The sequence below is a fragment of the Pyxicephalus adspersus genome, chromosome 2, assembly GCF_032062135.1.
Source record: "Pyxicephalus adspersus chromosome 2, UCB_Pads_2.0, whole genome shotgun sequence".
In the NCBI taxonomy this organism is placed as follows: domain Eukaryota; kingdom Metazoa; phylum Chordata; class Amphibia; order Anura; family Pyxicephalidae; genus Pyxicephalus; species Pyxicephalus adspersus.
In genome coordinates, this window is record NC_092859.1 from 112649292 (window position 1) to 112676863 (window position 27572).

At 36.1% G+C, this 27572-nt stretch overlaps 2 protein-coding genes across 3 annotated transcripts in view; one reads left to right on the plus strand and one right to left on the minus strand.

Annotated features, from left to right (window-relative positions):
• Window positions 1-5492, plus strand: part of FBH1 (F-box DNA helicase 1) — a 32655-nt gene extending 27163 nt beyond the window's left edge. The window contains exons 18-21 of the mRNA XM_072399063.1: window positions 521-643; window positions 2249-2355; window positions 3322-3453; window positions 4602-5492. Coding sequence (XP_072255164.1) covers window positions 521-643; window positions 2249-2355; window positions 3322-3453; window positions 4602-4772 — 533 coding nt within the window. The 3' untranslated portion in view covers window positions 4773-5492. The remainder of the gene's footprint in view (window positions 1-520; window positions 644-2248; window positions 2356-3321; window positions 3454-4601) is intronic.
• Window positions 5493-15852: 10360 nt separating this feature from the next.
• IL15RA (interleukin 15 receptor subunit alpha) overlaps window positions 15853-27572 on the minus strand; it is an 18008-nt gene continuing 6288 nt past the window's right edge. Inside the window, exons 2-8 of one of the 2 annotated variants that reach the window (XM_072401868.1) lie at window positions 26860-27057; window positions 25861-25917; window positions 21639-21857; window positions 20909-21112; window positions 17726-17758; window positions 17575-17644; window positions 15853-16331 (exon numbers count right to left, since the gene is read on the minus strand). In XM_072401868.1, coding sequence (XP_072257969.1) covers window positions 16235-16331; window positions 17575-17644; window positions 17726-17758; window positions 20909-21112; window positions 21639-21857; window positions 25861-25917; window positions 26860-27057 — 878 coding nt within the window. In that variant the 3' untranslated portion in view covers window positions 15853-16234. The remainder of the gene's footprint in view (window positions 16332-17574; window positions 17645-17725; window positions 17759-20908; window positions 21113-21638; window positions 21858-25860; window positions 25918-26859; window positions 27058-27572) is intronic. The other variant, XM_072401869.1, reaches the window with a different exon arrangement.

Consider the following 27572-nt stretch of genomic DNA (forward strand, 5'->3'; position numbering starts at 1 on the left):
TATACACTTTCTTCATTGAAGCTGGGTGGTCCAACAAACCTGGAATGGATCCGGTACAGGACTTAAAACATTTGCTAGCATCCATTCCAGGTTTTGCTGGATCACCCAGCTTGACTGATGAAAGTGTATGTTCCCCAGCCTTAGAGATCTTTCATAAATCAGGCACATTAAGTGTATAACTCATTTTACAGAGTAGACTCAAAGTTAAAATGTGAAAAACATAATTTTATTCTTTTCTTTGAATTTAGTAGAAATATTGTGTCCTGTGTTTTAAGATTCATGGTTCAGTCGTTTTGAGCCCTGATCTCACATGAGGAATGCACTTTAATATAGAGCTATGACATGATCTATGTATACCAGAAATTGCCTATTGCAGCTAGCACACATGGGAGGGAAACCCTGGGTGTTCCTGTTAGGTGACATTTCACACACATTTAGCAGTTTAGTTTGTGAATAATTTGTTGTTTCCACTTTGTTTTAAATATGTTTAATTCATATTACATTTTCTTTCTTTTTTTAGACTATATTTTGGGAACTGTTCATAAAGCTAAAGGCATGGAATTTGATACTGTTGAGATTACTGATGATTTTGTTAAAGTTTCTCTACCTAGACATAATCTCAGGAGAGCAGGGATCCCCTTGGGTGAGTAAGAGGAGTGAATGTAGGCTAATTTACTAAGTAAATATAATCTACTATAAATATTCATACAAACAAATGTGTGAATATTAACTTGGCTTATTTCATCTGCATTCTAAAATGTAAACAAATTTGTTTTAACATGACCGGACAATTTGAGGGAATCTTTACACATTTTGTTGTGTGAACATTCCTACGTCCTTTAGATAAATAACCTCACTGTGCCCTTGTATAGCAGTATGTGGTATCTGTGAGCAAAAGTATTGCTGTCCAATGCTGGAAATATTGGTTGTAGAATGTACAGAAGCAGTGCTAAGGGGTTTTTCAATTACTAATGAAGCTGAGGTATAACTAAAAGTTTTTTTGTTATTATGAAAATGCAGACCCACTTATTTACAAAGCGGCAGGAAAACAAAGGTTTTTAAAATGACCACCCCAGCATAGAACACTGGGTGAAGACAGCACCTCCCATAGAATATAACGGCAGTCTTGTAGCATAGGCACCATTGGTGATTGGCATTATACTCTGTGGTAGGTTCCATCTATGAACCGTGCATGCAGTTACCCTTCTGCTTCTTGTAACTCTAAACCAAACCTTTAATAAATATGTCTGTAAGGCCTAGGGTTTAGCAGTGTATACAGCAAGCTTTAACCAAGAATTGAACAAATTAATTTAAACAAATATTCACATCCATTGTGTATATGGTAAACTGAGATAATAAAAAAAAGTTTTAAAGATTTTACTTCCTGCACTCCCCCCCCCCCCCCCATCCTATTACTTATGCCTGCCCTCCCCGACCAAGATGTATATTTAAATTGTATTACGCAGCAAGCAACAGCACAAAAAAAGCAGCTGTTATCAGATGGCAACAGGGAAGTCTACAAGGTTCTTCTGTTCAGGGATGGCAAGGAAAAGTAAACCTTGCAAGTGGCACTGATAATCCCTGCAGAGCATGGCCATCTGAAAGGAGGATTAGGTAAGGTGGGAAGCAAAAAGATAACTGTACTTTTTTAAAATAAACTGTTGCTAGATTTTAGCAATACCTAAACTTATTGAAGGTCTGCTGAAACATTCTAGCAGCTGATATATCTCCGCACTTCTCCCAAGATATGTGTCTAACATTTCCCCATTGGAGTTGCTTTAAGGGTACAGGGGATTTTCCCAAAACATTTTTTTAAAAACTTGCTGTACATATTGCTCGAACATGCTAGCCCATATGTATGAGACCTTCTTTAACTGGACTATCTGCCAACATGTTCTTTTACCTCCAATCCATATGTTTTCAGTAATCACAGTATTTGGCCATCACCTTGATTAAAGGTTGATTTATACTGTAGTGGAAAATTTGGTTTTTATTGTTGTTGCTCTTTCCACATGTTCTCCACCACATATGCCTTTCTACTTGTGTAAATAGTACTTTATGATAACCTAAAAATAATCTATTCTTACAAATTTTACCCAAAGAAATTTTCATTTACATGTCCTAAATGCACTAAAAGTAGAATGTGATCCCTGTTTACAAATTGCAACACTACAATCAAGTGTGTGGTCTACAGCCACGGTGGATTAGTAACTACTTACAATGTCAAAATGTTCTTTCATTGTTCCAGATTTGTCTGTAGAAGATGAATGGAATTTAGTGTATGTGGCTGTAACCCGAGCAAAGAAACATCTTATCATAACCAAATCAATAGAAAATGTTTTGACTTTGGCAGGGGTAAGAGTTATCATTTATACTTTCCTAGCTTTTGTCACAATATAACATAGATTGTGTCTCTTTTCTGAGCACAGTTCCCAATCTTGATATGTTTGGAGGTTTACTGATATTGTCATTTTTAGTGGACTGTCTGCATACATGCACACAAGACTTTTTTTGTACCACAATTTACTGCATGTTTGACTGTTTTTAGGATGGAAATGCAAAACCCTTTATTTTTTATAGTTGGACGATGACGGTACTGGCCACATAATCAGTGGGACTTTTTATATGTAATTAAAAAACTGCGATCAGGCAGGTAAGATAATTTTTTTTGCAGAAGTACCATTCTACAATAAGGGACCTGCCTGGTTGTATTTTTTTTATTTTTAACTATAGTTCCACTTTATTATACTCTGTTGTAACGTTTTTGTAAGGTTTTGGAACCCTTGAAATAACCCCAACCTTGGCCATCAAAACCAGTACATTTTGTTTCTATAAATTTTTATAAATTTTTCAAAAAAAGTAAACACATACAATAAAGGTGACACACACGTTTAACGGTATAAACAAACAGTGCACATAACAAGACCATTATCTGCAAGAATGGAGTTTCTAAGGCACATAAAACACAAGGGGATACATAACAGATAATATAACATCTGGGGAATCCGTGTAATAGAGAAACTAATATGTGCAATCAAACCCAATCCCAGTTTGAATTCGATAATAGACATTCCCTCTTAGAGCAAAATAACTATTTAAAAACAGGTACATTTTATTATGATATTACCGACGATACCGAGATTCTAACCCGGGCCCCCAGCACTGCAAAAGTAAAAGTTCTAGCCATTGAGCATCCTTTCTGCCCATTTGCTAGTATCAATATAGAATACATAAAAAGGACAAACATGGTTTTACTAACATCTTCATAAGTATATGTTTAATGGTTTCACTGATCGAGTAATGTACTGTCTTTATTTCCAGGAGTACTCACTAAAGGCAGAGCTGACTAGTGAAGTAATCAAGGAGGCCCCTGTCCTATGTACTCTGGGACACTGTAAGAATCCTATCCCTGAAAAGTCAGTGCTCACCATGCGAAGACTGCCAATTACCTATGTAAGAACACCTTAGTCATTAATACATGGTTCATTTATACTGGAAATGTAAAATCAACTTTTTTTGTATTTAACGCAAAAATCCCAGCAGGACTTTGACATTTATTAATTTTATCATTGTTTATCTTTGCCTCCATTTGCATATGTTACCACTCCAGAATCACATTAAAAGTGCTCATACTTACTAATGGGAAACTGTAGGAATCAGAAATTCTCCAGAAATTCTGCTTCTTTTTGATTCTTGGACCGGAGTTAACCCTTCGATTTGGAATCCCGTCTTTCACCAGCAAGATTTAGGTGTAAACAGAGACTGCTCTGCCCAATTCTGTCTCAAGTGATTTTAAATTTCTACCTAGTTGTGATTCAGCTTTACTATGTAGATAATGCAGGAATAGCTTTTTGGTATTCAGAGAATGTTGACAGGAAGCAAACATTGTACCAGTAGTGACCTCATAAAAAAACCTTGTTATAACTCGCTGTCATTTCAACCTAGTTTTAAACTGTCTTGAGTTGCACTGTAGGGACAGATTTACTCTAATATTCTACTCTAAGATACTCTAAGATCTCTAATATTATATTTATTCTCTATCCTATTATTAACATGCTCTGGGTTTAGACAACCAATTTACTTTGAAAGGCCAGGCAGTACAGAAAACTGTAGCATCAAGAGGTTGCAAGTCAGCTCTATGTTGGGGAATATCTTTCTTACTACATCAATATTATCTCTATTTTAAAGCTTTTTCAAGTTGTGTCCATTGATGCAAGTGAACCTACTTGATAAAAATGTATACTGTACTTACTGGCCCTTGTTAAGTCTGATAGTCATAGAGATACAGGTTGGGAGGCTCATTGATGTAATTAAATGGAATAAAAAGAATAAGTGCCATGTTTCATTGTAAAGATTATCATTTTGTTGTGCAGAACTGCACACTTTTAGGTTTATTCATCCCTTTACTTTTTAATGTTACTGCAAGCATAAATTTGAGTTCTGCATGCTAATTTATCGTTAAAACAAATTTGTTGCAAACAAAATACTAAACCAAGGAAAAAAATAATTGTGTCTTCTATAAGTTCTGGCATTTATTTCATGTTTATTTAAATGATTATAACTGCATTTACATTTTGCCCTTTTATTTTTACTTCTTACAGAGTGACAAAAGTGAAGATAAAGGAGGTTTTATCTGCCATGCATGTGTGCACCAGCGAGTTGGAAATATGACACAACTAATGCTATCACCAGAGACACTAGAAACCATAGAGAATAAACTGGAAAACATAGTTATGTCCAGACGATATCAACTTCTTTTGCAAGCTATTTAATAATATTTATGGGTTCCCTTCAGAATATTTGTGCAACAGTTTATTTTTTTTTTGCTTACATTTTCCTAGGTGTTTTTTTTTTTTTTTAATTGAACCTTTCAATCATCTAGTTTACCGAGACAGAACTTTTAAAGACAAATCTTAGATTACTCTTAACAAATACAGCATTTCAAAACAATTGGCAGATTCATGGATATAGGTGGCCATAGTTATAATAAAATATTTATTCTTTTTGTAAAATGTGAGTTTGTCCCTACCCGCTTCAACTTACTGCATCTTCTATATGTTCATTAATATTATGCATGGCCTTACTGACCAGTATGAAAGTACAGGAAGAAGTAGGGAATCGGATTTTCCTTAACATAATTTTGGAGATTTGCATTTAGACCTGCTCATATTTTTGATAAATGGTTTTCATTCTTTTCATGGCTTATTGTGTGCAAATTTTTTGTTGCATACCTGTTCCATCTTTGTATTTATGTGCCATTATTGTTTTTTGTGTGATTATTCGGTCTAAAAACCAAATCATGTACATATTTGGTGGCTAGGCTTGCAGTCAGATAAAATTATGTATTTTTAAGTGTATATTTTTTTAACATGAAAATGTAAAAGAAGAAAACATTTTGTAAGTTTTTAATTTTGTGAAACTGCATGCTTTCATATGTGGATGAAAAAAATAATAATTTTGAACATAATAAAAAATAAATATATACAGACTAATATGTATTACAGTTGACATTCAAAAATCAGGCAACCTCTGGACCTCAGGAGTGCCGGATTTTCGAAAATTATAGATTTTTGAAAGTTATACCTACCTCCACACACAGGACATCTGGCACAGTTGCAATAAGTGTATTTAGTGTAGCAAGCAAGACCTAACAGCTGTTTCTCCAGAACAGTGCCATCAAAACATAAGTGGCCAAACAGTGTACTACAGTCCCTGTATTGAAAATGCTATCTGAAATTCATGCAGGAAAACTGAAAGAAACAGAATATCGATGGTCGGATTTTCGATTGTCAACTGAACTTTTTAAAATGACCATGAAGTCTGGCAAGAAATGTCAAAGATAGAGTATAGTTAACTTTACATTGACTGTTTCCCCACTAAACTGCTTCTATTGAAATAAATTGAAGCATTTATGTGCATTTAAAGACTCTGGAGGTTTCCTGGATCGGGTCCCGCATCGTCCTGGAATCCTACTTCATACCAGTGATTCCTTCCTACTGGACACCGCTATCTTCTTTCCCCTTCTGCCCATGTCACTTGATCTCACACTATGCAGGCACCAAGTTGGGAGATGTAGAATGCAGCCTGGATCACCCAGCTTCACTGATGATAGTGTATCCTCCGTTTGAGAGTATTATTAAATTCGGCCCATAGTGTCAATGTGTCTTTTGCTCTTCCTGCCATCTGTGTATCTGCAGCTAGGAAAAAAGAACACTTTCTGCTTCCAAAGGAATGTAGTTATTAAACATGTGTTGGCATAATGCATGTTAAGCAGTGTACCCTAAAAATTAACAAAATGACAGTTGGAAGCCAAAATGCAATATACTATACATACTGGTGCCATAAAACTAACATACATTAATTACAAATGTCAGTTACAGCTTTTTGTGATCATAAAATAGGTAAATTTCTTACAATAGATGCTTTGATCATATTACTTCTACTAGTATAATAAAGATGCTCTTTGTAAATCATAATGGACCTAAAATACAAACAAACAGCACGCCAGTACTCGCTGCAAGGAAGCTGCACAATTCTTGCTTCTACAGTAACTTGTCCCCTGTCAGGAATCTTCAGCTTCTTCTAACTCCAGCACATCTACCAGCTACATCCTCAAGGAAGACCAAGATCAATGTGATTGGTACATTATAAATTGTAGGCTAAAATGTGTTGTCCAGTCTCAGAAGCGTGTACCCTCTTTGTAGAGGAAGTTAAGGGAAATTCACCTAACAAAGACAAACTGCAATAAAAAAATAAGACATTTTCCATGTAAACCAAACTTAAAGAGACTGTTACCACTTCCTGTCCATTTCAGGTCCATTCTGATGGAAGATCTACACTTCCTGACCTGAGTGACAACTTTTAGGCCCATATTCATGCAGTACAACACATGGATTTTACAGATAAAAAAAATGCATCCTAAATGGGAAATACCAGTGTTTCATGTAGCTGGTTGACATATATGCACTGCAGTTTAGTTACAGGTATGAAGACCCCTTTCACTTTGTTTACTGTCTTTTACTGCTAAACACTAAAGCATTGTTCATGTCCATGTTTACCCAGCCAAAAGAAGTCACATAGTATGTGGCACTGTCCAAATTTAGGAGCAAACATAAAAGTTCAGATAAGTGTTTGAAAATGTGCATCAAATGCAAGACTTAAAGTGTTGCTGGTGCTTTTTTTTTTAATTTCTGGGCACTAGCTTTGTAATTTAAATCAATGAGAATGTTTTTTCTATCTGACTTATGAAGCAAACAGGAAGGATCCATGTGGCAGGAGCAACTACAAGTGGGTGTACATAAACTACTAAAACACTGCAGACAAGGTAATCACTTTACATGATTTGCTTTCTTTTCATCTGTTTAAGGCTGGGACTGCACACAGACTGTTTTTAATACGAATATAAAGCTTTCCTTAAAACGCTGAAAAACTCTTATTAACACCTATGTCGTGCTTTGCCTCGATTTTATACAAGCGTTTCAAAAAGTTTGAATTTTAAGCCTGGTAAAGGAGTACAGAGATATATAATACCCCTTACTCATTCCCTCAAGGGTTAAATATACCTATTAAAATATGAACTGAGACTTTAAAGTTGAAGTATTTTATTATATGTATGTGATTTGTGCTTAACTGTGTACTTGCCTTTTTTTATTTTTTCCAAGGGCTGCACTCTGACATAAGCACAGCTGAGGGACTTCTGAGAGCGTGGGATCCCCAAGCACCAGAGGGCAAATGGAGACAAGTGTCACCTCCAGTACTGATTGGATAAAAAAAGGGAGAGGTCATATGGAGACGCTGCTCCTAGGTCCCCAGTGGAGCATTGGTATGTGTTTTGCCAGGAGTAGTGTCCCCATATGACCTCTCCCTTGATTAGAAAAGTCCTATGGGGTCAGCCTGTATGTACACTGCTCACAGAATCTCTCATTTGATCCAACCAGCACTACAGGTGAATGGGGAGACTTGTCCTCAATTGCCCTCTGGGGATTGGGGGTGCCTGTCAGGAGTCCCACGGCTGTGTCATGAGTGCAGCTCTGGGAATCATACTTTCAAGGTGGGATAACCTGTAAATAAAAAAAAAAAAAAAAGCATAGTTAAACACAAATTACATACATGAAATAAAAATAAAACTCATTATGTATATTTACCCATTTCAGGGAATGAGTGAGGTATTATGTACCTCTTTATTTATTTCCCAATGTGGGCAGGCAGAGATCTGGGAGCCTCCTTATTAAAAGGGGGCTTCCAGGTTACAAAGTCCTGCAAAAGAGGCTTGTGAAAGCCTCCACTGTTTTCATTTCAAATGTGAAAACACCTATAAACGTGTGAAAACGTTTAAAAATGTCTTCATTAACATCAATGGAGGCTTTTATTGATGTTTTTAAGAATTTATAAACAGGCAGAAATGCCTGCATTGAAGTTTATGCATGCTTATAGGTCTTTCTAAACATTTTTAAAATGCAGCACAAAGCATTAACGCTTAAAACGTGCCTCGGTGTAGATTAGCCTATTAGAATGCATGGGATCTTCATACATAGGCTTTAAAACACTCAGGTTAAACTCAATGGAGACAGTCCTTGTAGACTAAGCCTTAATTAGTTAACATGCATTTCTTATAAATGATGAGTATGGGGATTCTTCCTACTTTCCAGCCCTAAACACAGCTAAAGAACAGGACACACAGCTATTCCTAAGATATAAGGCTGCACGGTTATACCAGTGTAAGCATGGAGATTTCAAGTTTTCACTTTAGTTTCATTTTAAGACAGAATTGTGCTGACAACACATTGGATTTATATAAATCATACAGAGTTTTCAAAATAACTAATGTGTATTCTAATTTTTTATAAAAAATAATTACATTTTTATATTGTAATATGTTATGCATAATGCGGTGCTGCAGTAGCTTTGCTTTCAAAGTGTTACTGTACAATAAAACATCCCTCCTTAAAATATATTGCCTGCGAAGAAAAAAATAAATAAATAAAATTATAAATATAAATATATATATATATATATATATATATATGCATTAGTTCACGATTAGAAACATTTGCCAAATAATAGCGAATGAGTTCAGGCCCAATGGCTTTACTTTATTATTCCTTCTTATGGTGCAAGTCTATTAGGCTTAGTCTACACGAACGTTTTCCCCAGCGTTTAATCACACTAAGCCGCTGAGTGCTCCATCTAGTGGCTAATCTAAAATTTTCCATAGATACTTCAAAAACAAAGGATGAGTAGCTTGTAAAATGTACAAAGAAGATTTCCACCTATACATTTGTTATATATCACGTAGGCCACATCACTTATTAAACCCAGAAAAAAAGAATATACAGTGAAGAACACCAATTTTTGTAGCAGGCCATTAAGGCCATTATAAACAAGATATATGATATTAGTAGCTTGTAAAATGAAAAACAGATTATTTCCAGTTTTTAGACCAATTTTCATTTTTATGATTTATAAGTTTTAAATCATCTATTTTTACTATTTCTATAACATCTTTTTTGTACAAATAATCATTTATTGTACAGTACACTAATAAGATTTATTGTGAAGTATGGGTTTTCTATTACTTTTCTATTACTATTGCTTATTACACACTAGCTGCAAGTTAGGTCTTGTTGGATGCCTGCCTATGGAGATTGCGTACCCCACATTTTAGATGCCAAAGGAATTCTAAGCAGATGCAGTCATACAAATGTAGAAAAGAAGTGAATGAAGAAGGTATTTTATTTCAGATTACATTACATTCAGGCGTCTGATCAGTTGTGCCTTTATAAAAAACTAATCTTAGCTGTGAATGTGTTCAGTGGATTTGTGGGTACTAGCATTGTAGTCAATTAAAACTTCTTATAAATTGGTTTATTTATTAGCTTTAATTACATAAAAAATTATTCCTGTAGCAAGAAGAAAAGCTATAGGGTAATAGGAATGCTAAAAAAGGCAGGTAAATGCTGTAGACATTCATAAAGCAACATAGACATTTTTTAACATTTTTTTACTGAACTTTTTTTCTGCTCTTGGATTTTTTTTTTGAATTTTAATATTTCTATATACATGATTTTTACATGAGTTTGCTTTTTACCATTACATAATTTGCATTCATTTTCAGTTTTTTGATATCAGTTATCGTGCATTTCATGAAAATGGCACACCACAAATGCAAACACTCGTCTATCTGTAATTGCATTGTTAAGGTGTGACCTTGTTATACATGTGAATGGTTTATCATTTAAAATGGTTATCATTTATTCCCATTACACTTATTTTAGTGTATCAATAATGCAGCTGTGAGCTGTGTATGTGAAGTGGGCCTAAAGAGTCAGAACAAAGCAGAATTTGATTGCTTTCAGACCCTCTCTCCCTCTATGATAGGAATTCTGTATAGAGCTGTTGGAACAGAACAGGCACATAGACAACAATATTAATCGAGCAAATATAGGGTAATCTGAACACTACAGAAAAAGGGTTTCCTTCAGAAGAACAGAAGTAGTATTCTAGCATTGTGAATGAAAGGTACCTCCTAGATTGTAAGCTCTTTGGGGCAGAGTCCTCTCATCCTGTGTCACTGTCTGTATTTGTCTGTCAATATTTAATACTTATATTTAATATTTAATACAGTACAGCACTGTGTAATATGTTAGCGCTATCTAAATCCTGATTATTATTATTATTATTATTAATAATAATAATAATAATAATAATATTTGACTATAAAATGTTGCTTTTAGTCTACCTTTAAAATGGTACTTATAAGGAAGCTTACTGACAGTTTGGATACAAAACAACCTTTTTAGCACATGAACCAAAATTCTATCGATATATTTATTGTAATTCTTCCTTAAAAAATTGTTCCTTATGTAAAAAAAAAAAAACAGTATTCATGTAATGTATTTTATTGCCCATTACTGCTCTAAACTGAATACATACATCACTGGGTACATCTTTTTTATTAACCTTATCGTCCTAAAATCAGTACATTGCCCATGGGGTCATTATTATTTAATATATATATAGGGATTTTGTTAGAATAAATAACTAAACCGTCTCTTCACAGGACATATAAATACATAATGATGAGACAGCTCAGATTCTCAGATTATTGTGTATTGTTTATATCTTGTGACAATGCAGTTGTCTTTATGGCCTCCTTCTTGTGCTATAACAAACAATTTTATGTAAAGATTTTACATTTGAAGTATGAAACACTGTAACTAGGCTGCATGTATAGTATGCAATAAAAAGATTAAAATATAAGTGAGAGGTACGGTTGGTAATGATCATCATAAACCACTAATATGTGCAACATTGTTTACTTATAGCTGAATATATTTATATTAAAGACACTTGACTAGATGATTGTTACTTGAGGTGAAAGATTGTAATCATTGAAAATCTAGAATATATACAGTTGTCCCCCGACAACGTTTGTCAATCCAGGTGGATATTTGAACCACCACCCAGGGATGATCACTGTGCAATGGGGGGCCACATTATCTTTCTCCCCCTCTTTATAGAACAGAACCATTTATTCTTTTGTCTCTGGAAAAAGATAATTTCCATTTACAGAAATCTAACATGTATACAGGGCTTTACCTAGCGGTTTGTCACAGAACCAAATGCCTGTGCCGCACAGCAGTGTTAACTTGCAGCAATTAATTATTTATTATGGGATCATGTAAGATTGATTGCTGTTACATGTTACTGTATGCTTGCTCCATGGTAAGGCATTTGCTCCATCTGTTTTGTGATAAGTTGCTAGTAGGAGGCTACTATTATTATTACACAGTATTTATATAGCACCATCATATTACGCAGCTCTGTACAAAGTTCATAGTCATGTCACTAACTGTCCCTCAAAGGACCTCACAACAATGTCCCTATCATAGTCATATGTCTTTATTACAGTCTAAGTTCAATTTGGGGGGAAGCCAATTAACTGCATGTTTTTCGAATGTGGAAGGAAACCGGTGTACCGAGAGGAAACCCACAAAAACACAGGGAAAACCTGCAAACCCCATGCAGATAGTGTCCTGGCGAGGTTCAAACTTGGGACCCAGCACTGCAAAGGTCAGAGTGCTAACCTCTGAGCCACCTGCTGCTCTACTATAAAGTCTCCTATGTACATCTAGTCTAATCTGAGAATACTGCCAGAAAGTGGTTACATCTCCTAGTAGCAAAAATAATACATTTTATCTCCTAGGAAGCTATGATTCAATTCACAATAAAGTCTCCAAGGGGTAAAGTCAGGAATAAAATGTTACGTGTCAGTAATGATATGATCTATGTTTGGAAGTGCAAAAATCACAACATAACAACCCACTGGCTGAAACAGCACTTTGGCAGACTCTGAAAACAGTGTCTTCGCCTTAAAAAGAAAAAAAAATCACGCCTTTCAAACATCTGGCAGGCATCTCACAATGTTGTCTCCACAAGACAAAGTGAATTAAACAAATGTAAATATGTGTGGACGTTAGGATATGGGCCATGAAATGCTTAACTTATAATAATACCTTGTCAGTTACTTTACAGATTGCTCCAGATAATGAAAAGCCAAAAATCAACACACAACATTTCAATTCTGTTTTAAGTGAAAGTCTTGACTCTTTTCCAAATTGCACAAAATCTGCAGAGAATAAAGACACAGACATGGTATACTGAATGGAACCATGTAAAGAAGGTTTGCAGACTTGTAGAAGCAATGTGGAAAAGGTGTTACAATTGGAAGTCATGTCACCTTTGCTGTGTAAAAACAGCAGCAGACAACAACTGTGTTTGGAAGTTCTGTTTCATATGCACAGCAGAAAGTTGTGTGTGCCAGCAACTCTGAGTACTGCAGAGAAACTATTTAAAATGGTTCCACAGAAAGTTTATTATATGGCTGGAAATCTAGGTGGATTGGAAAGGGCAAGAGGCTGGATATAAGTAATAGGACCATTGGCATTCTATTAGTTACACATAAACATTTTTATTCTTGTCCAATTTTACATTATATGGTTTTGCAAATTTGTCAAGTAATAATGATAAAATCCCTAAATTGTGTGAGAGTACATTAAACTCTGTTTATGGATATGATCAGGCAACTTAAATATTGCCACGGAAATCTACTCCAGGATAGCCACTCTCAGTCTAGTTTTCCTCCAGCCTTCATCTGCACAAGCTCTGATGACGAGGAATAAGTTAAAGCGTACCCCAGGATACCTATGGCAGGCATCCAGGGAGGCTCTTGGGTGCTCCTTACACGCATGCCTGAGTATCTCGGGCATGCGCAGAAGGCTTTTTGATAAAAGAGAACAATTTGTCGATCTCACATGCACAGTGAGATCGGCACATTTTTTTTTCATCCTACATCACCTGATCTCGTGCCTGGGTCCGGTGACACAGGATGAAGAACCCAGGAAGAGAAGATGAAGATGGCATCACCAGCAGCACTAGCTCCGGGACGGTTCTCGGGACCATGCGGGACCAGATGCCAGACACCTCTAGAGTAATTGGACTGCCCGGCAGGATTGAAGATAAGTGTTTTGTTTTTTTTTTTGTGTGTTTTAAGTATAGTTCCTCTTTAAGTGCCTAAAACACACTAACATTTTATTATTATACAGTATTTATATAGCGCCAACATATTACACAGCGCTATAAATTAAATAGGGGTTGCAAATTACAGACAGACAGTGACACAGGAGGAGGAGAGGATCCTGAAGAGCTTACAATCTAGGAGGTCTCACACAATAGGAGGGGAGATATGGAGTGATGGGAAGTAGTGAGGGTTAAAGGAGACAGAAGAAAATGGGTAGGCAAGATTGAAAAGATGGGTTTTGAGTGCTCCTTTAAATGAGCAGAAAGTAGTGGACAGCAGGTTGAGCTGAGCAAAGTATTGCTTGCATTCCATATGAAGACCGATCGTCCTAGCAACATTTTTAAACCTTTTTGTGAATGTTGTCGTTTCTCTGGGCAGAACTGCAAGAAACAGATTGCTAAACAACTATACTTAATAACATATGCGTGACATAGTTGTTATAATTTGCCTTGTACTGTTTAATGAGAATTCAGAATTATGAGTTTTTTTTACCTACACCAACTCCTGGACCACCAGGCATTTGACCCTGAAAAACACTGTATATGTAGTAACTTGTGTGTTTACATTTCAACATGCTAAACTAGCTACCTTGGCATTATTTTAGTTAAAAAAAAAATTGCAATAGGTTAGGTAGACCTTGGCTTACAGTGGAACTAAAGTTAAAAATCTGCAACTAGACATGTTTTTTTTTTTTTTGCAGGGAGAGGCCCTTCTGCAATAAAACATGATTACAAGCTTGATTGCTCCTCTCAACTATCAAAAATTGCTGAGCTGTGCTTAGGAAGTAGGGATACCCGTGTCTAGGAAGCTGGGATATCCATGCGTCCCTGCTTCCCCTACAAGTAAGTTTATTTAAGAAGCTCAGGATTTTTTTATCGACAAATAGACATCACCCGTCTTGTCTGCAATAAAAGACCTTGCTAATAAACTTGTTTTTTTTTGTTTTTTTAAAAGCTTTAGTTACACTAACTGTGATCCATGTATGATTCTGATCCACTAGTTGACAGCTGGCATATAAATCTACTCCTAATAATTTCCAACCTATGCTTCCTGATACCTCTGCACTGTGCCTACCCAACCTACTTAATCCTTGGCTGGACATTGACTTTCTTTCATGACCCCTAGCACGGTTTCTTTTAGGAACTCTCCAAGGTCCATGCAAACATGATTGGTTTAGTCCTATTTGAAATATAGTGACGTGGTCTGGGTTCAAGTACAGTGCAAGCCCATAAAGCTTATCTTTTTAGCTTATTAGTTAATAGTCAATTTACGTGAGGGAAAATTAGGAGTCGGAATCTGTGAATTCAAATCATTTTGTATCCTGAGGCAAGAGTTACACATTTTACACCATCTACTGGTGTTAACCTTCTTTTTGACCCCTGGAACAGTTTCTTTTGCATTTTACATTTAAGTGAGGCAACACTTACAATTAAGAGTCATTCTGTATTTAATTTGTGAAATGCAAATAATTTGTGAATTCAAATCATAATCCCATAAATTAAGGGTATATCTATTTTCATCTAATATGGATAACTGGAACCACTGACAAGCAAACTATTTTATTTTGTTCTCACAATTGCCAAGACTTCTCAAAACAACCAATTTTGTTACCTACAACCTATAATTTTTAATATGTTTAAAGGCTGGACTCTAGTATAGACCTAGGGGACAAATGTAGCTTTCACTGCCACCATTCATAACAGTAATTATTAGAATTACCAACCCCCCGCTTTTTACAGGATAAATTATTTTGTATTCTGAGCTGGTTATGATGGGTAACTTGCTTTTAAAAGATATTTTTTTGCATTAATATTTGCCACAAGAAGATGATGCTATGTCCTTTTGTAAAGTGTATACCAACTCATGTCTCTTGTGTATCCTGTGGCAAGGGTTTGTTACACACTGTACATGAGGACACAGCGCCATCTACCAGTGTGACCTGACTATAAATTTTTTTAAAGGGACCAAGTTGTGAGAAATTTGGAAGCTGCCATTACTGGGCTGCTTCTACAAAATGCTTATTACCTGGCAGGTACCAATCAAGTGACAGCCATGGTTTTACATGTTACTTTATCTAACATTCAATGAACTTTCAGTTCAGGAAAAATAAATACATTGGGTCTGATCCAATAAAGCTCCCCAAGGCTGGAGAGAACACAAGGCTATCAGTAAAGCTGAGTGATCCAGCAAACCTGGAATGAATTTCTGGAATGAAATTTCCCTGGTTGGTATTTTATCTCAAGAGTTCTGTCACTGCAACTTTAAACAACTCGTTTTGCTGCTCACTTGTTCTGCATTGCCATTCAACAGGAATGTAAGGCCAACAGAAAATGCATATCCTTGTAAAAAAGAATCCTGTGTTTTCTTGTTAAGGTGCCTTGGAAGTCTATTTAAAATAAACGGACTGCCTTAACACAACAGTGTAAAGAAGTGAAAATCTGCTCTATTTGAAAGTTGACATTCACATACAGAATACTGTATACATGCAACATAATTAGCATGTAATAAACTCAGCAGATCAATGCAAACATTTTTTTAGTTAGTAGACTAAAACTTGTGATTGTTGAGATAAGCAAATAATGCACGGTCATAAAAAAATACTGCATGTATATGTGAAACACAAAGAGATTGTGTGCTATCATTGGGGAATCTGTATTACAGATTGATTGATTCTTCCTCCTCTTCCTCATGGTTGGCAGGATAGCTGTGTTCTGGATTTAACTCTGTCTGAGGTACTGGAGAATGTGGATTTCTGCAAAAGAAAAGGAAAATAGTACAAAAGGGATTACATTTAACATAAGGTTTTATAACCAATGTGTGTAGAGAATAGAGTATCTGTACAATAAAACAGGAGTAATTAGGAATGAGCATTAGTATTTTTAATGTGTTACTGTTAGGAAGCAGATTATTCCCTGAATGTAGAACGTGAAGTCAAAACATCTAATCAGAATGCTTGTTCTGCGTTAGTGATTTGGAAAGTTCTAAAGCCATTGGATCAACATGACAGCCAAGGAACAAGTGTTTTCAGAAGGAAAGGTCAGTTGGACTGAACTCAGGCAACCCATATAAACCAATTTGTACTGTATCTGTGGCTCTGAATGAGATGAATGAACATCCATGGGCAGCAGGGTGGCTCAGTGGTTAGCACTCTTGCCTTTGCAGTGCTAGGTCCCAGGTTCAAATCTCAGCCAGCACTATCTACATGGAGTTTGCAGGTTCTCCCCCCGTTTGCATGAGTTTCCTCCAGGTACTTGGGTTTCCTCCCACATTCCAAAAACATGAAGTTAGATTAATTGGCTTCCTCAAAATTGACCTTAGACCACATTAATGACATATGACTATGGCAGGGACATTACATTGTGAGCCCCTTTGAGGGACCAAGGGACATGACCAAGGATTTTGTACAGCGATGCATAATATGATGGAGCTATATAAATACTGTGTAATAATAATAATAATCCTTAAATTTGTGCTTGTGGCGGTTTGCCACACATTATTTACAATAGTACACAGTCAGGGTTTAGTTTACCAAAAGGCAAAACACATGTTAAATCCAAAGGCAATGTTGTCAGCTTTGACTACAGAACATACCTTTCCTTTATAATCTACATAACAAATGGGATGTTCTGTAGAACTGCAGAGAAAAAGTCTTGTAGGGCTGAAAACACTTTTTGAAAATTTTCAGTAGCAGAGGTGGCAATGTCAGAACACTTGACTGAATCAACTGTACTTGCACAGAAAATACATGTGAAAAATGTGCAAGTATTGCATGTACGAAACATGTTTTTATTTAACTAGATATACATTTAATGAATGATAATGTAGCCTTTCAAGCAATATTACAACCGTGATCACAATGAAAGGCTAAGGTTAACAAAAACAATAAAATATTCTGTGTAAACCACAGATTGTGTTCTCTGGTTCCCACCCATGATAATATGACAATATGGGAAAGTAGCAGTGACATGATCGACAATATAAACAAGTGAACATACCTGGGTCTTTTCCAAATAATGATCCCAATACCTAGCACAATAAGTGATAATATGACGCCAGCAATGCTACCTGTTAATAAAGACAATTCATTACACAAACATTGACACAATATATCCGAAGGAAATCATGAATCATTGGAAGAATTCTTACCAGCTGTTTTCCCTTTCTGCCACATACTTGTACCTGTTCATAAACAAGACAGGACATGAATGTTCATAAACAAGACAGGACATGAATGTAAGTACAGATATTACATATAACAGTGACAATATGTACAATGTAAAATTATTCTCAAACTAAAATTAGTCACAACTCCTAACACCCGTCAAGCCTTAACCAGAATTTAAGAGGCAGCTTTGAAAGCTGCAAAAACAATTTTAGCGTTACAAGTTCAAAGTGCAGTTGAACAAAAGTAGATACTACTAGATATACAATGACCTGGGTAAATAAGAACCATTATACACCTACATTGATACTTTCAACAGACAAAAATGGTTTATGTAACATTCACCCTTTTTATATTACTATATATTACATTCCTGGTTTGTTTTCTGTCGCAGAAATATTGTAACACTTAAGCAGCATATACACTTCCAAAAATTCTCGTTGGAAACAACAAACGACCAATCGTTCAGAAAAAAGGTGACCAACAACGCCCACGAACGAGGATTGTTGTTGGAAATGAACGACCATCACGGCAGATCTGATTGGCCGACGATCGTTCGCTATCTATCGTGTGTACTGTAGTTCAGTGATCGTGCATGTTTCTGCAGTACACTTGCAGAAACATGCAAATACTCTGCAATACACAGACATTGCACTAATGAAAATACAAAATAAAAATAAAAAATTATTGCTAAAGAAAATATAAAATTAATAACAAAATGCTTTTGCCCATTTAAAAGTTTTCTTTTCTTGTGTCAACCACAATCATACCAAAAGTAAATATAAGCTTATTTTTATATTGTGGATTATCCTCTAACCTCTGTCCTTTTAGCTCCAATATTGTTCTCTGTAGGAGCTTTTCTAAATTCCCTCATTTTAGTGAGAACGTTTTATATACCCCTCTAATTTAAGGTGTTTTTTTCCTCTTCCTTTCTCTTATTATATTTCCCTACTCACTAAACACTTGTTCTCTAGACCTTCACCATTTGCATTGTACTTCTTGTTTGCATGGTCTATGTACAGTAGAGCATGTACAGTAAATGTGGACTTCCCATGTATGACACCGAATTTTTGATAGATTGTTGTACCTTATTATGAAGATGTTTATTAAGCGTGTTGTTCCTTTACTTTGCTCATTGTGTACCCCTTTTGTACTTGGTTTACCTCTATGTTAGTTTGTTTTCCCTTTCTATACACCAATAAAAACAAGTCTGATTTCACTGCACACTGTGAGCTTGAGAACTTTTTTCATTCTCAGCCCACCCCTTTCTTACATTGGATTTTTAATTTTTATTAATGGAGGCTCAGCTTCACATGTGGATGTACAGCGCCAGCTATGATTTGCCTGCAATGCACAAAGAATCACTGATACCTAATAATGACATCATTAGGTCTAAATCAAGGTTATGTAAGGAAGAGAGTGAGATTTTGTTTAAAATGTCATTAGTAGGTTGATGGGAAAGGTGGGAGGAGGCAGGTTAAACTTCAGCTTTAAAGTGGACCTTGTGCTGAAATAAAAGTTCAGTAAAACTAGCGCTTTCCTCCCTGTGGCTCACCTAAAATGGAACCAAAAATGATACTTTTAAAAAGGATGATGTTGGGAATATGTCTACACTGAATTGAACAGGACTCTAAAACTACCCAAACGTATAGTGACCTCATTGTCACCTAGGTGTTGTGGGTGGAAGGTGGCAGTAAGTATAACTTGATGCTTTACAGGGAGTTTTTCAAGAACATATAAAATAATTTGGGGACAGAGCCCGGTCAGCATAAGAATAACCTCATTTTGGCACGGGATAATTCTAATGTGAAAATAATCACTGCTGTCCATTCAAGCTGAAAGTTGTGATTATCTTCAGATACTGCATTCCATATGTAACTGTACAATATAGTTAGTAGGAATGAGCAGCACAATTTTACCTAGGTGAAACTCCAAATGGCCATATCAATCATAGCAATTTTTTGTTGAAATAACCATTTACGAAACTTTCAACCATGAGTTCGATTTAAGTAAACCTGGGCAGCACTTTTAAAAATCAGCAGCCGGGTATCTATTATTTTAGCGTCAGCAGTTGTTTTGCCACAACTAATATTGATTTACATTGTTTGCACCTTGTGTGTGTACTTTTATATTAATTACTTTTTTTTTAATTTACCTTTCTGGTAAAGTAAATAATGTAACCCATTACTCATTCCTTTGGGTGAGGGGGAAGATATCTGTGGACCCACTTAATATAGGGGGCTTCCAGGTTGCAAAAAACCCTCCTTCCCTTCACAAATCAGGAGGCTCAAGACCCGCGGGTTGCCGACCCCTGCCAGCCGGGTTTAGGCCAGATCGACCAGGGGGCATTAGGCCGGAATGGACTACTGGCTAGGCCGTATCTGGCCTAAAGGCCTAATTTTACCTACCCCTGCTCTAGTCCATGCACCCCTGGATGTTGGAATGAGCAAGGAAAAGTAAAAGAGCAGGTGGTTTCACTGATGTCACTAGAATGCAGGAGAACATTGAATGATGGTATATATAAATCCATGGTCAGCAGCAAACTGCTGGCACAGTGCTCTAACACCAGGCAGAAACTGTGGTGAGAGAACAGGTGGAGGTCAATGCAGAAGCAAAGCTGAAAAACTCTTAGCACTGGAGTCCTGCTGGCCTCAATCTAATGTCCGTGATGCACGATACATGGGCCTGATTTAAAAAAGCTCTCCAAGGAATGGATCTGGTCCAGGATTCAAAACATTTGCTAGCAAATGGCAAATTACTTTGAAGAAATCCAGGTTTGCTGGATCACCCAGCTTCACTGATGAAAGTGTATCCTCTCCAGCCTTAGAGAACTTTAATAAATCAGGGCCATGGTGTGGACAGGAGGGGGTAAGTAGTTTGCTGACCTCCTTTCCTGGCCACCCAGACCTAATTGAGAGTTATTACAAAGTTTCCCTGTAAGCCAGTAAAATGTTTCCAGAGTCCCCTGACCATCTCTTCTCCTCCCAGCAGTTTCCTGTGACAATAATAATATTCAGGGGCATATTCAGGAAATCAGCAGCAGTACACTTTACTGCAAATTCAAGCAAATGCAAAATTTGACAATTTCTCACATTTTGTCAAATAAAATTTTGCCCATCTGGTACGGAGAAGAATTAAAAAATGCAGCAAGGTTAATGTTAACTAACCTGGAATGTTTGAGTCATGTTCAGTGGTTGTACAATAACTGACAGTAGATAATGTTTTATCAGAGGATGTGTATGTGGATTCTAGATCGGATTGTGTCATTTTCCTTGAGGTTGCTGCATGTCCAAAAGATGTGGATTGTGGTGTCACTGTTCTCATTGTTGTTTTTCCTACCGTAGTTGGTAAGATTGTTGTAGACTGTGATCCTGGTAAAAATGAACACACATTTGTTTTTCTCTGCTGTGTTTAAATTCAGAATAGTATACAAAAATAGATCTTTCCTAGCAGAATTAGGACAGTTATCACTGCTTGACTACCATCTTAAAATGCACTTTGCCTGGCTTTAGTTCTAAACGCATGGCAGTCTTCATCTCTCAGCAGCTACATTGACCCTGCTCCTCCATCCCACAGCACTTGTCCATCTATCTCCCTGTTAATGTTAGAGATTAGAAGGGTGCTAAAAGGCTGTCAAGTACAACGAAAGGGAGGAAACAGCGATTTGCACTGCTGAAATACTTCTGAAAACATGTGAAATTTAAGGATGAATTGTTCCACAATGTCTACAATTACAGAGATCAGTGAGGGCTTGTTCTAAATAAAAATATACAGCAAGGATTTTTTTTAACATGTGAAATATATACTATAAAATATATAGTATATATAGATATATATATATATTTATATATATATATACTTGGGCAACTGCAATATTTGATTTCTTTATTTACTAACCTGCAGGGTGTATTGATTGTCTCTCTGTTGTATGATGATAAACCATAGTGGGTCTTTGTGTTTTAGAAGCACTTCCAGGAAATTTTGTTTGTTGACTTAACATTGTCGTTGGTGTTGGATGTTTCTTGAGGTTTTTCACTGTAGCCGTTGACAGAGGTGTTGTTGTAAACCTTTCCCCTTCTGTAAATGAGGTTGTGAAATCATGGCTTGAACTTGATCCTAGGGACAGTAATTATTTACGTAAATGCATTCATGTAAAGACAAACAAGTTTGTGTGCCCCTTCACATTGACAAAGAAGGATTTATTAGGTAAAGCAAACACAGATTAGGACAAGCATTTAATGTCAACCTCACTACTTGTTATTCAAATGATGTTTTTGCAACCTCTACATTTGCAAACCAAGACGTGTGTAACAACTCAATAGGCCTTTTGCCACATTTACCATACCGACTCCCTTAGCATAGTAAAGGTTATTTTTTTTTTGAATTCCCAATCATGTGTAATCATTATTTTAATGTTTTTGCTTTGTACTTATTAAAGTGTTCAGTTTGCTAGGTTAAAATGCTGCACTTCATTATTTGGTATTTCTGTCTGACAATGCTAGTTAGCTCATCTGCATATATAGGGGGTCACGTAAACAGAAATATCAGGTATATTTCCAATCATGTGGGGAACATGTTGATTATTTATTGTAACAGCCATCTGATGGCAAATTTGGCCAGTGTTAAAAAATTGCAAAGTGTTTGTGCTTTTTTAGTATTGCAAAATCCCTATACATACCTGCCTACAGTAAATAATTGTATCAGTTAATTTGCAATAGTTATTATATTGGGTCATGTCTCCTTTTAATGTCACCTTCTGCCTGGTTTCTGTAAATTTGAGATGTTCTATTGTTGTCTATTATAAAGAGAAAGGAGTCAGGTGAAGTAAAGAAAGACAGGTTAATGATAAATAAAAAGGTAATACCTGCCAATGCAGGTTTTACAACAATATGCTAATTATATCTGTGAATAGAACAACACAACTATAGGGTAAATTAACAAATGCAGTCAATGTAAGCCATGCTTTGAAGTATTGGCCCTAGTAGGTGTTATTATATTTTATAATTTTGCACAATTTGTAAATCGAAATGGACAAGTAAAAAGCTTTATTTTGCAAATTGCATATAAAGTGCTTCCTGCACAGTAGTCCACAATTAAAGAATTGTAGTAGTCACAGTCCTTATATTAAGTGTAATATGTATAATAAATGTAACAAGCTCACAATCATTTATGAGAGATCTGGATTGTTTGATTTAAATTTGTTCCTAATATGAAAAAGTGTTGGGTAATGCAACCAATCTGTGTAGAGGCTGCTGGTGATTTTCAATATTTCTGGCTGAACACTAGTGAGCAATGTCAGCTTTCTGTCTCTAAGAAAACTGTATCTAATGATTCTCTGCATTGCGTAGTTTACACTTGTAGTACCAAGCAAATGCATACAATTCTGAAGCACAACTTCACAACTGGCCACCTGAACTACAGCCTAAGGAACAGGAAAATTGAAGCACAATGCAAACATATTTAGGAGTTACATGGAATGTTCATTTACACAGCTCTATAACAAAGATAATAGAGGCAAAACTAATAAATATGGCCGCCTGCAATCTGATAATTTCAGGGGTGAGTGTAGTAGGCCATGACAATGTTTAAGAATTATAAGCTGTGTGTTTGCATTCTTTGTGGAAAGCCAACAGCTGGGAAAGGCTGTCGGAGTGTTTTGTTTATCAGGGAGGAATGTCTAGTCGAGACTGGAGTGGTAGAGAAACTATTTTACATTCAGTCATTTATCATACTAAAATTAGCATTGATTAGAAAGGGTGTGATCCTCACTCAGCTATTGTATCTAATCCAGCAGAGACACAAATCTTAATAACTACTATGAAAAACTAAAAATGCCCCTTCTCAAATAATAACATCACTCCTTCGAAGATGATTGTTTTCAAAAGCAAATCCATTGGGGGAATGGGAGTATTATATGGTCTGGGATCAGAATATACAAAGACAAGACTGGATATTCAGGTGTTAGAATGAAGAATGTATGGAAAAGGCAGTTGGCATGTAATTGTAAATTGTCAGGCAATGAGATTAATAAGGGATATAAAGGAGTGGAACCAGATAAAAATAGTTGAAGTGTTAGCTCATGTGTAGGGGAATGTGGAATAGATCAGTGATTTTCAACCACTGTGCCGCGGCACACTAGTGTGCCATGACAGATCTTTAGGTGTACCGTGGGAAATTATCTAATTACCATTGTCGAGTGTCTGTGCTGTAGTGACTGGCAGAGTAATGTAATACTCTTCCATGTCAGTGGGTGGCAGTAGGTAACAGTTTTCTTGTTTATTCTTAAGCTGTGTACACACTTCCAATTATTATCGTTGGTAAACGAACGACGAACGATCCTGCACGATATCTGCGAACGATCGTATAGCACCGATCCTGTACATACAGATAACGACACGATCGTTCATAGATATTGTACACACAATAGATGCGATCGTTTGAGCGATACAAGAAGTGACGTGCACGACAGGAAGTGAACGAACGTTCGTTCATCACGCATGCTCAGACCATGGACGATCAATGAACGATCGTACACACGAACGATGGTCAACAATCGTCGTCCAATCCGATCCGCCGGTCCGGTCGTTCATTTCCAATGACTTTCCTCGTTCGTCGGCGTCGTTGGTTACTTTTTTTACGAACGATTTTTGCCCAATCGATCGTTCGTCGGTCGTTCATTTTGAACGATAAAAATTGGAAGTGTGTACGCAGCTTAAGAGACAAAAGAATTAGCTACAGAGTGTCATTTTGTAACATTTTTGATTTGTGGTGTGCCACAGGATTTTTTCAATGTAAAAAAATGTGCCGTGGCTCAAAAAAAGTTGAAAAACACTGGAATAGATAATAAACTATGGAACTGAGACATAGAAAAAGCATGTGTTGGTACAAAGTAATAACATGTAGAGAGAATGAATTGTGATGTCACTTTGCAGATTGTTCCTTGGAAAATTATTTTCTGTAGCCTGAAGAATAGCAGCACCCAGTTTTTAAATCAAATGCATTTAGCTTCACCATTTTCTCATAGTGCTTGATATAGTTTTTTCTCCATCAGGGTTCTGTGGAACCCCAAGGTTCCTCCAGAGGTTGCCAGGGGTTCCTTGACCAATTTGTGACTCTCAGGCCAGTTTAACTGACACCAATGATCTCTTTTGTTACCTGTAAGGGCGACATTCTTCCCACTGGCCAACAAAGTAGGAGGTATTCTTCCCATTGACAAATACACAAATGTGCTGTGAGATGTGTGCATAGTAATTATGATAGGGATTCCCTATGTTGAAAAACACTAACTTTGTAGGTTTACAGTACCACTTTCCAATGCTTCAACAATACTTCTCTTTCTCTCTGCTTCTAACAATGTGAAGTATGCTGGTTGTATAACATACAGAAATTGTATTTGTGTAATGTATATAGAACATTCAAATTATATGAAACCTAACTGCCATATTTATACTTTATTTTAAATGCTCTCCATGTTCAAATTAAAGTGGAACTTGTGAGCCATCAGGTTTAATAATGCAGAAGGATCAGGCAATGTCCTCACAGCAACAACAAATAAACTTACTTATCTGTTCCCAATTTATTTCTGTAATGAGCGTAGAGTTGAACCTGCACATCTCCGTGTAAGATCCCAGTATACACAGTATGCCTGGCTGCCAGGAATGAGTTATGTCATTCTGAACTGCCCAATGAACATGGGCATAGATCCGAACCCAGAAGAGGACAGGGTGAGGATGCTGGTGACCACATGGAGCAGGGAAATGTGAGTGTAAAAACCTGCAAATTGTATTGTATTCCTCTTGGAACAATCTGCCTGCTTGCAATATTTTTTACTGTATAGTTCTGCTTCATTAAAAAAAAAGCTCCATACCATAGCTAGTATAACCTATTTTTATGCATTCGCAAGCATCCATAATATACCATACCATAATATAGTATTACCATAGCATACCATAATATAGTATTGTGATTACCAAGACAATTTTACATACATCTATTATGTATTAGGAAGGCCTTTCAGTCTAATGTCAAAATTACCAACAAAACCTGTACATTATAAATTTAGATATAATATATAAAGAGAGAGGAGATAAATACAGTGAACTGTAGAGTACGGACTTACCAGATGCCGTAGATGGTGCCAATGTGCTGTGCATGGTTATAGGTTTTAATGGGTCTCCTAATGCAAGGGAAATAAAATAATACGTTGTTATTGTCTGATTGTTATAACCAGGAACACGTTTATTTTATATTAAAATCTAATTTTAAAGCAGAGACACAATTAGATGGACTCAATTAGAATTTCGGAACCATTTTTAGACCACATTCATGTTACCATATTCAAAAAAGCAGCATATTCATGTTATAAAAAAATTATAAAAAAAAAATATTTTATTATAAAAATATAGCATGTGCAGAATTATACAAAAGTGAATTTTTTAAGGAAGATTAAATTACAAAAAATAATGTACAAGGCAAGATATAGTTGCCGCTATATGTGTTTAAGGGAACTTCCATTCCAAGCAACATTATATAATGCGTATGCATGCCTGCTGTATCTGAACATGTGTACTGTATTACCCCAGCACAACATGTACTATGGCTTTTTTACATTTGCATTCTGTATGAATAAAACAGAAGTAAAAATCAGAAGGCTGAGGTACACATTTACTTTATCTCTTATCATTCTACGAATGATAATTCTGTTTGACACCAGAGATAATGGACTAAATGTTAACCTCAGCTTTCTAAATCACTAACAAATAGTTTTATGACAACTCTCTCCTCTGCAACCCTTTTCTACTCCCCCCAAAAGCTCACTTGTCAGCCCCTTATCTGATTTACTTTCTATGTTGTTGAAGTGGGGGTGACCCACAAAAGCTTATCCTGAAAATGTAACTGTTAATGCAAACAAAGTATCACTAACAGCACTCAACTGTTGATGAAACATAGTTAGCACAGGACAACTCTGAATTTTTGAACCTTTTTTATTGCACTTACCAAGCAGATGTAACCGAATTTATTCAATGTTATCATTAACAGATGAAAGAGAGCAAAAAAGAGAAATTAATTGTTAGGGTTTCCATACATTTAAAGGTCAGTAAAATTTCATGTTACTTACGGATGCAGGAGATGTTCCCATATTTCCAGTAAGCCTTATTAGTTGTACTATCAAACACACATATGGCAAGATTTGTTGTACCAGCTTGTCGTTTGTAGCCGTCCTGGCAAATATACCGTATATACTGCATGTTTGTTTCGGAGAATGGCTTTTGAAAATTCACTATTGCATTAATCACTTTCTTCGGGGCACCGCATTCTATTTAAGGAGAGATAGGGAAAATGATGATTTGTGTAGGAACACTTCATAGCGAACATGCACATTTATACTCTGCATAGTGAAATAATGTCTTTTAGAAAGATCTTGGGCTTGATTTATTAAAGCTCTTCAAGGCTGGAGAGGATACACTTTCATCAGTGAAGCTGGGTGATCCAGCAAACCTGGAATGGATTTTTCAAAGTTACTTGCTAGGAAATGTTTTGAATCCTAGACCAGATCCATTCCAGGTTTACTGGATCACCCAGCCTGAGTGATGAAACTGTATTCTCTCCAGACATGGAGAGCTTTTTTAAATCAGACCCTTTAAGTAATACGTTCTTAAGTCATTTCTTTTTATTATTGATTTCTAAATATCAAAGATATTTTTTACACATATTGTTTATTATCATTTTGTGGATTAAAACAATAAAGCTTTCCTTAAACCATCCAGGACAAACACTGAATACTTTACATTTTTTTAAAACTGTATTGGACACAAAATATTTCAATAATTA